The 9,882-nt window shown below is 37.3% G+C and overlaps 2 protein-coding genes across 3 annotated transcripts; one reads left to right on the top strand and one right to left on the bottom strand.

Moving 5' to 3' along the window:
• The first annotated feature begins 3,072 nt into the window (after positions 1 to 3,072).
• LOC131435501 (kinesin-like protein Klp68D) lies at positions 3,073 to 8,030 on the top strand. The gene is made up of 4 exons (XM_058603471.1): positions 3,073 to 3,271; positions 4,417 to 4,604; positions 4,667 to 6,359; positions 6,416 to 8,030. Exons 1-4 carry the CDS (start codon positions 3,239 to 3,241, stop codon positions 6,866 to 6,868), a joined length of 2,367 nt encoding a protein of 788 aa, XP_058459454.1. The 5' UTR covers positions 3,073 to 3,238; the 3' UTR covers positions 6,869 to 8,030.
• Positions 8,031 to 8,305: 275 nt separating this feature from the next.
• Positions 8,306 to 9,640, bottom strand: LOC131435502 (N-terminal Xaa-Pro-Lys N-methyltransferase 1-B). 2 transcript variants are annotated; one of them, XM_058603472.1, is made up of 2 exons: positions 9,212 to 9,640; positions 8,306 to 9,144 (listed from the first exon to the last, which is right to left on the bottom strand). In XM_058603472.1, exon 2 carries the CDS (start codon positions 9,085 to 9,087, stop codon positions 8,317 to 8,319), a length of 771 nt encoding a protein of 256 aa, XP_058459455.1. In that variant the 5' UTR covers positions 9,088 to 9,144; positions 9,212 to 9,640; the 3' UTR covers positions 8,306 to 8,316. The 2 variants fall into 2 exon arrangements, with proteins under 2 accessions (XP_058459455.1, XP_058459456.1); XM_058603473.1 differs by having other exon boundaries at positions 8,306 to 9,089; positions 9,145 to 9,216.
• Between the last annotated feature and the right edge of the window lie 242 nt (positions 9,641 to 9,882).

Below are 9,882 nucleotides of genomic sequence, written 5' to 3'. Positions count from 1 at the left end.
TCTTCAACTGCTCATTCGGTTGAAGAATGTTCGTCGACGACAATACCAACGTTCTCGTGATCCTGCTGGTTAAGGATTTACAAAAAGAAATTAAACATAGATTTACTCTTTTGCGAAATGAAAATTTCGCTAAAGAAGTTAAACAAATTAAACCATATTCTAAACCTTTCTGGAACCTCTTAAGAAACCTCAGAAACCAATTCCTGCTCTCAAGAAAGGAAATCAAATACTTCTTACAAATGGCGAAAAAGCTCAAAAACTTGCTCAGCAGCTCGAGAGTGTACACAATTTTAATTTGAACGTTGTGAGTCCTATTGAAAATGAAGTCTCACTGAAATATGAGCATATTTCAACCCAAGTGTTATCACACGGTGACATTATTGAGACGAATTTTGACGAAATTAAATCAATTATTAGGAAACTCAAAAACATGAAGGCTCCTGGTAATGATGGAATTTTTTATATTCTTATTAAAAATCTTCCCGATGTTGCCTTGACACTCCTGGTTAAAATTTTCAACAAGTGTTTTTCATTAGCTTACTTCCCAAAAAGATGGAAAAACGCTAAAGTAATTCCTATCCTCAAACCTGATAAAAACCCAGCAGAAACATCAAGTTATCGACCAATCAGCTTACTTTCTTCTATCAGTAAACTTTTTGAAAAAATTATCTTGTTGAGAATGATGTCTCATATAAATGAGAATTCAATTTTTTTACCAGAGCAGTTTGGATTTCGTCATGAACATTCAACTACTCATCAACTTATCAGTGTAACGAACATGATAAAAGCAAATAAATCTTCTGGGTTATCCACTGGAGTTGCTCTTCTAGATATAGAAAAAGCATTCGACAGTGTTTGCGTAGCGTAGCTCCAATCTTGTATAATATTTTCACTTCTGATTTTCCAAATCTACCCGTTGGTTGTCAGAAATCGCTATTCTGTGACGACACAAGTCTGTTAGCCGCAGGTAGAAATATAAGAGTGATCTGCAGTCGCCTACAAAGAAGATTTAAACTTCTAAACTTTTTTCAGTGATTATCTGTCAAAATGGAAAATTAAACCAAATGCAGCAAAAACGCAATTAATTATCTTTCCTCATAAGCCAAGAGCTTCTTTTCTCAAACCAAACAATAATCACATTCTCAAATTGAATGGCTTGGAATTGACATGATCTGATCAAGCTAAATACTTAGGTTTAACGTATGACAAAAAACTCACTTTCAAGGATCACATTGAAGGAATCCAGGCAAAGTGTAATAAATATATTTGGTCAAGTTGTTGTTCCACCAGGAAGAAAACGCTTCAAAGGATTCAGAATAAAATTCTGAAAATGATTTTGAATCGTCCTCCCTGGTTTGGTACAAATGAGTTACACAGACTCACAAATATAGAACCATTAGATGTAATGTCACATAATATTATAAGCAAATTCCGACAAAAATCGATGCAATATTCAATTGAATCGATTCGCTCTCTGTATTAGTTAGTAAGTTAGTATATAAGTTCCTTTTCCCCATTACACAATACAAGTAGGTTTAGAATTTTCCCTACACAAAAATCTCAGAATTGCGGAAGCAAATAATGTCCTCATGGTAATAACCAAATCATATATATAAAGGGTGATTTTTTAAGAGCTTGAGAACTTTTTTAAACAATAAAACGCATAAAATTTGCAAAATCTCATCGGTTCTTTATTTTAAACGTTAGATTGGTACATGACATTTACTTTTTGAAGATAATTTCATTTAAATGTTGACCGCGGCTGCGTCTTAGGTGGTCCATTCGGAAAGTCCAATTTTGGGCAACTTTTTCGAGCATTTCGGCCGGAATAGCCCGAATTTCTTCGGAAATGTTGTCTTCCAAAGCTGGAATAGTTACTGGCTTATTTCTGTAGACTTTAGACTTGACGTAGCCCCACAAAAAATAGTCTAAAGGCGTCAAATCGCATGATCTTGGTGGCCAACTTACCGGTCCATTTCTTGAGATGAATTGTTCTCCGAAGTTTTCCCTCAAAATGGCCATAGAATCGCGAGCTGTGTGGCATGTAGCGCCATCTTGTTGAAACCACATGTCTACCAAGTTCAGTTCTTCCATTTTTGGCAACAAAAAGTTTGTTAGCATCGAACGATAGCGATCGCCATTCACTGTAACGTTGCGTCCAACAGCATCTTTGAAAAAATACGGTCCAATGATTCCACCAGCGTACAAACCACACCAAACAGTGCATTTTTCGGGATGCATGGGCAGTTCTTGAACGGCTTCTGGTTGCTCTTCACTCCAAATGCGGCAATTTTGCTTATTTACGTAGCCATTCAACCAGAAATGAGCCTCATCGCTGAACAAAATTTGTCGATAAAAAAGCGGATTTTCCGAATGGACCACCTAAGACGCAGCCGCGGTCAACATTTAAATGAAATTATCTTCAAAAAGTAAATGTCATGTACCAATCTAACGTTTAAAATAAAGAACCGATGAGATTTTGCAAATTTTATGCGTTTTATTGTTTAAAAAAGTTCTCAAGCTCTTAAAAAATCACCCTTTATATATATATATATATATATATATATATATATATATATATATATATATATATATATATATATATAATAAGGCTAAAAAGTCACCACTTGTGGCTGTACACCCAATTCAAATCTTAATAATTTAATTTTAACTCATAATCCAATAAATAGTTATTAAAAAAAATAAAACTTTTGTTTCTTAAAAATATCAAAATTATAGTGTTCAAGAACAATTTAGCCTCGCCTCTAATTGTCATTTTAACTATTTGTTCATATTTTTAAGATGACAACCGTTGTCAGATTGATCACGTCATGAAAGTCATAAATACAAATAATCTAGTCTAGTTGTTGACTTTGTTATCTATTACTTTATACAATATAGATGGTGAATATTCTAATATCATGGTCGTTGCTACTATTTAAGCGTATAGATTGAAATGACCATGAAAAACAGGTTACGGTTACTATAACTTTTTTCTCAGTGTAGGACGCATATAATTTATATGACGGGTCCATTGAATATAAATAAGATTTTTATTTCAGTGTACTCCCACCACAGTGCTTCACGTTGGAAACCAGCTGAATCGATAATCTAAACAAAAGTGCGAGTCTAGTCATCAAGATGTGCAATTTCCCGTGAAAATTGACAGAAAAGTGTGAAAATTTTCCAAATTGGCTCTGTACTCTGTTAGATCGTGCATTTTTAGTAGAATTTTAACATGAGTCGCAGTGCTAAGCAAAAGAACGCCGCGGTATGTCAAATTTTGTAGCCTTGAAGCAAACTTGAACGGTAGATGTAAGAAAATAAATAAAAAAAGATGCAATTTCACGATGGCAGTGATGAAATTTATTATTATGCTTGTGAATTAGTTTAAATTTATACTGTTCATGTTTTGTCCATTTAAACAGTATAAAGCTTTGATGACGCCATTCAAATGCCGTAAATGCATTGATTAGTCTTTTCTGGGTGTTTGAATGAATGAACTATCGTCTGAAGATTTTCACCATTTTACAAAAAGCGGGGCATGCGAACAACACTGAAACGGTTCATTATTCTAGTTACGAAAAATCGAATAATGAAAGTGAATAACGTTTGGTGCGAATCGTCTATGATTATCAATTTATTCACGCCGGAAAAACACGGTCCATGACCATCATCGAATGTATCTATTTCGATACGAGATTGAATCTGAGTACTAGAATTTATTCCTTAAGTACTGGTATCATTGGTTTATACTATAACACATTAAACATCTCGATAGTATCAACGTTGATTAATATTCGCAGTGAGGTATATAATTTCTTTGAGCATCTATTCATGTATTTCGTTATTGGCGCATTCACGATTGGTTATATTTTACTGGTTGTAACCTTCAGTAAAATGTTCATTCGTAGCAATATCCCAAGATTGCGTAAATCATTTTAATCATTAAAACATCTCATACAAAATTCGATCTTCAAACTGGGAATCGATTTTTTATCAATCGGAATATAATTGTCTTTTTACCAATCATTCAACGGTATTGTGTATCAATTTTTCATGTAATCCTTTTTGAAATATCTTTGAGACCCGTGTTTCTAGTACTCTCAATTTATCGGCATTTTGTTACATGTAAAATTGATTCTATCACTTCCGGTGAGGCTTTCAACGTGTGTCGGTACGCACTAGTGCGACGAAAATTTGTTTTTTTTTCTTGTTCGAGGAAGAAATATTTTTCGCGTCCAGTTGCGACGCCGCGAAACTATCATCGGGAGTCACTGTAAACCGTTAACAATAGAAAATAACATATAACCTCAACGGGCGAGATAGGTCTCTATAGGCCCTGTCTAGTTGACCCACCAGCAAATAAAAAAGAATTGATTCTATGAAGATAATCAGTAAAAAAAATATTCGCAGGGCGCAAAAAACGAGTGCGTGCAGGTGGTGGTTCGTTGTCGGCCACTGAGTAACAAGGAACAAGCTGGCAATTTTCAGAAGGTGGTCGATGTGTTTTCCAGTCGTGGCGTCATTGAGATACTGAACTGCAATGAAACATCACGAGAAAACAAGAAAATGTTCACTTATGATGCAGTGTACGATTGGAGGTAAGTTCGCTAAATTATGATGTCGATCACGACAGTAATGTTCTAACGACTTCGATTTTCAGCTCCACCCAGCAACAACTTTACGACGAAGTTATACGTCCGCTTGTATACTCGGTATTAGAGGGATTCAACGGATGTGTTTTCGCTTATGGTCAAACGGGTACCGGTAAGACGCACACTATGGAAGGTATACGAAATGATCTTGACCAGAAGGGTATCATTCCAAGAGCTTTTGAGCAGATTTGGGCTCACATCAACCGCTCACAAAACATGAACTTTTTGGTAGCCGTCTCCTATCTGGAAATTTATATGGAAGAACTGCGGGATTTGCTGAAACCAAATACATCCTCGCCATTAGAGTTGCGAGAACGTGAGGGTAGCATTGTGGTTCCAAATTTACACTCGGTTCTGTGCAAAAGCGTGGAAGATATGTTGAATGTAATGCACATGGGTAATAAAAACCGCACGGTTGGATTCACTAACATGAACGAACACAGCTCGAGATCGCATGCGATATTCTTAATTAAGATTGAAATGTGCGAAGTGGGTTCCACTCTAGTCAAGGTTGGAAAGCTAAACTTGATTGATCTGGCTGGTAGTGAGCGTCAATCCAAAACTGGAGCCACTGCAGACCGGCTAAAAGAGGCTAGTAAAATTAATCGTGCTCTGTCGTCGCTTGGCAATGTTATTTCAGCCCTGGCTGAAAAATCTCCCCATATCCCGTATCGTGATTCAAAATTGACTCGACTCCTGCAGGATTCCCTGGGTGGTAACTCTAAAACTATCATGATCGCAAATATCGGCCCCTCTGAATATAACTATAATGAGACGTTAACAACGCTGCGCTACGCTCATCGAGCCAAGACGATCGAGAACAAACCCGTCATGAATGAGGATCCCCAAGATACAAAGTTGCGCGAATATCAAGAAGAAATTGCTCGACTCAGGCAACTTATTACCGAGCGACAAAAACGTGAATCCGTTCCTAAAGTTAAAAAAAATAAACCAACGGTGGTTAAAAGGGAGGAGAGTGTAGAGGAAGAGGATAAAAAGTCCGATTCAGAAGCCGAAGAAGATGAAGATGAGAAAGAAAATGAACAGGACTTTAGTGAACTCGATGCGAAAGCGCAGCAAGCTCTGCTGAAGGAACGTGAAGCCACAGCAGCACTAGCATCAAAGCTAAGCGAACTGGAGAATCAACTAGTCAAGGGTGGCAAGAATATTCTCGACACTTACACCGAACGACAACTTGAGCTAGAGAAAAAAATGGCAGAGATTGCCGAACGTAAAAAACGCGAGATTGAAATGCAGCAGCAGCTGGAACTGCACGAAGAATCAACCATGGAAATTCGAGAAACCTTCACCTCTCTTCAGCAGGAGGTTGAACTGAAAACGAGGAAACTTAAGAAGTGCTACGCGAAATGTATGGCACTAAAGCAAGAATTGCAAGACACTAGGGACGAGCACAATCGGGATCGACGTGAACTTGAGATGACCCAGAACGAGTTGATTAAAGAACTTAAGCGCTTGCTGCTGATAATCGATAATTTTGTTCCAACAGAACTAAAATCTCGACTTTACACCCAAGCCAAGTACGATGATGAGGCGGAAGAATGGTATCTCAACAGTAGTATAATATTAAACAGCAACCAGATGGTGGTACGTCCCGTTGCGGATCCAAACAGAAGACGTCCGATGTCGGAGTATTCTTTACATGTAATCAAGGCCAATACGCCGGACGCGGTGCGATATAAAGTAAGTTAATTAATCTTGCTTTTCTTGCCGGAGTTAAAATATATTCTTGTTTTCAGGGTGAAAACATAATCAACTACGAGCTAGATATGCCACTGCGCACAACGTACGAATACTCGAATCCAAAGGTTTCTGCTTCGCTACAGGCAGTGCTTGCGGAAGCAATGCAAACCGAGGACGACATTGACATCACAGATCAGTCCAACTATGCTAGCATGATGAAACAACGCTTGGATAAGATTACCCGGCGGAGCGTCGTTCAGGATGCACATAGCGGTGGAAGTTCCTCCAGTGGTTCCATCAACGGATCTGCCATCAACGGAATTCCACCCAGTAGCAGCAGTAACAGTGTTGGCACCGGTTCTAATCGCGCCCGCACGTCAATTTACAATCGCGGTATGTCGGCAGCTCCCACATTCGGTACTCATTCGGGCACTTCCGGGACAACAAAAAAAATACCGTCGGCCAGTGCAGCCACCTTTCCAAAGGCGCGTGGGTTGATTCCCAAGTAGGTCCAGCGCCAAGGTGAAACTGAAGTACTCATTTAACAAACATCCCACATGTTTTTCCTATCTCATCTCATCGCTAGCACTCGATAATTTGGGTTTGCATTGTGCTTTGTGTTTTCGATTTATTTTTATTTACTTTGTTTTCAAATTTCGGTCTGGTTTAAAAGCTTGAATGAAGGAAAAGTTTCACATGCGCGCGCTTATTGGCAATAAAAGCAAAGAACAGAACGATACCAAAAAATATACATGCAAGCGATTTGCTTGTCTGCACAGTAGGGTGGAGAGTATTAAGTTGATGTTTTAATTCTCTGTAGTCTAGAATGTATCTATATTGTATTTAGATTTTAGTAAAAAATGCGTTAATTCTAGTTGTCAATAGATTTCTACTAATTGTGAATAGTATGTACTTTTTTCGTTATGTATCTGATTATTATTTTTAATGAGTGAGTTTATTTGGTTAGTATTGTTAAAATCAGGCATCCTTACATGCTCCTTATAGTTTACTTGTCAAATTGTTATCAATTGTGTTCTGTGAATTTTTTTTCTGTTCATTCCTATTCATTAACTAGATTACTACTGATATTTTATTGTATCAGGTATTCTGCTCTGGTTCTCAAGGTTGTGTTTTATTTTGTCGAACATTTAGTTTGCTTTTGGTATTTTCTTCTGCACATTTTCTGTATGACTAACTTTAGTTAGATGACCTGTGTAATAAGATTTAATTGAATTGCGCGTAAAAGTTGTTCGTTGTTGACTTCTTGAAATAACAAATAAAACTAACTAGTATCTTCTAGATTGTAGCACAAACTGAATAGAGAGAACGCCTTTCTCTCCAATGTTATATGCAAAAACAACTTCGGCTGCAACGATTTTGAAATAGATATCAAGACCGTTGATCCTTCAAACGAATTTTAATATGATTTTTAGCAACCCAAGCTTATCTCAACTCAACAAGGTAGTTTCTTTGAACGTTGCTTGTTTTGATTGTGTCGCTTGTTGGTTACGCAAACTCATCAAAATCAATAAGCTCTGTACCATGAACAACTATCACTTACTAATTAAAATCACTACTACTGAATAGCTGTGAAGATTGTTTAAAAATAATAACCTGTAATGTCGTTTCCAAACTGTCTATTAAAATATACACCAAATCTATGCATTGGAATTACGCAATCTTTCATTATACAAATCTTGATTTGTGAACGCAACATGATTTTTGTATTTTCTCTATTGTGTGCATTATTTATTATCAATCCGAAAAGCATAAAAATTTTCCTAAATGTATTAAACAAATTATATATAATCACAGTGGCGTACCAAGAAGGATTACCGCCCCTATCGTAGTAGGTATAGTGAACAAAAAAAAAGGCTGAGCTAGATACCCCATTGTATAAACCACTAGTTTTATTTCATGGTCCTTTCACAGAATAAAATGCGCAATTAAAATGTCTTCATTCATTTATTACAGGCTTCATCGCCAGCATATAAACCGGATACAAATCTCTAGGAAAGTCCTTCTGTTTCTGCTCTTTAATAACGCGAAAGCCTCCCTTCGAGAGCAATTTCTTCATCAACGGTAAAGGTCTTGTCACCGAGGCATCCTGTTTATCAGGCTCAGGGCGCGTACCGGTGGTAAAATTCTCCTTAATTACTATAACTCCATTTCGTTTCAGACCTTTAAGGCATCGGGTGAGAAACTCAACAGTATCGTCATCGGTCAAGTGACCGAGCACCCACTGAGACCAAATGACATCATATTTGCACTCTTCCGGACTAAAATCCTGTAGCCCTTGATTGAACACCGTGCCCAATTTCCCGCTCGAATACAGATCTCGTTTTGCAGTTTGCGCAAATTTTTCATCCTGTTCTACCAGATCAACTTGTGCAAACACCGGAATCAACAAATTTTTACTAACTCGACCGATACCGGCGCCACAGTCTAACGCACACATTTTTCCAGGTGCCGGCTTCAACTTATATAAATTTTTCAAAAACTGATCCGATGCTCGAATATCGGTGAACGAAATGCTCGCAAATCCCCCGAGCATACCATCGACGGTGGGTGAAATATTTGACCAGTATTTTTTGGCATCCTGATAGCATTTATCATTTTTTGATGACGGTGGTACCGAAACAGTATTTAACTCATTATTGTTCGACTCCGTTGCAGCTTTGCTGTTTTGGTCAAGTATGCAGGGGTTTTTTTCGGTGGTTGTTTCCATTTCTAAATTTGTGAAAATTTTGTATTACTAAATACAAAGTTCAGTTTAAAACAAAACCTATGAATTAAAATCGAATCATTGTAGTAAGATTGCTACTGAGCAATTTGACGTCTCTGTTACTCACACCGATGCAGAGTGCGCAGATCTATAGTCCAATCCACGTGCGAATGTGTTGGTGTGGCTATTCTTAGCTGTTGAAAGGTTAATGCTAGTGTGAGTATGTCGAAATAACCCAGTGAATTTTGTCGAGCCGCATCGTGCCAATTATTGAAGACATATATGCAATAAAAAACACTTCAATGCCAAGAGAACAGTTGAGAAAGACATAAAATCGTTCATGAAACTCTATATCACACAATGGAACTGTCTTCTACTTGGTTTATTAGTTCATAGCTTACGAAATTCTATATACATTTTTCGCAGTGTCTGATTATGAGTCAAAAATGTTTTACCTCAGTGTAAAATTGAACCAACAACAAACTTTGACTTCGGCTCGCACACATTCTAATTTCGTATATGAATAGATCTGCGCACTCTGCATCGGTGTGAGTAACAGAGACGTCAAATTGCTCAATTCATATACGAAATTAGAATGTGTGCGAGCCGAAGTCAAAGTTTGTTGTTGGTTCAATTTTACACTGAGGTAAAACATTTTTGACTCATAATCATACACTGCGAAAAATACATATAGAATTTCGTAAGCTATGAACTAATGAACCAAGTAGAAGACAGTTCCATTACGTGATATAGAGTTTCATGAACGATTTTATGTCTTTCTCAACTGTTCTCTTGGCA

The sequence above is a fragment of the Malaya genurostris genome, chromosome 3, assembly GCF_030247185.1.
Source record: "Malaya genurostris strain Urasoe2022 chromosome 3, Malgen_1.1, whole genome shotgun sequence".
In the NCBI taxonomy this organism is placed as follows: domain Eukaryota; kingdom Metazoa; phylum Arthropoda; class Insecta; order Diptera; family Culicidae; genus Malaya; species Malaya genurostris.
This window is presented reverse-complemented; position numbering and strand designations above follow the sequence as displayed.

Excerpts from the sequence above, each read along its gene's own strand:
- LOC131435501 (XM_058603471.1), top strand. The coding sequence starts at position 3,239 with ATGAGTCGCAGTGCTAAGCAAAAGAACGCCGCG. Across the intron at positions 3,272-4,416 it reads CTAAGCAAAAGAACGCCGCG|GGCGCAAAAAACGAGTGCGT; the intron begins GTATGTCAAATT and ends AAATATTCGCAG. Across the intron at positions 4,605-4,666 it reads GATGCAGTGTACGATTGGAG|CTCCACCCAGCAACAACTTT; the intron begins GTAAGTTCGCTA and ends TTCGATTTTCAG.
- LOC131435502 (XM_058603472.1), bottom strand. The coding sequence starts at position 9,087 with ATGGAAACAACCACCGAAAAAAACCCCTGCATACTTGACCAAAACAGC.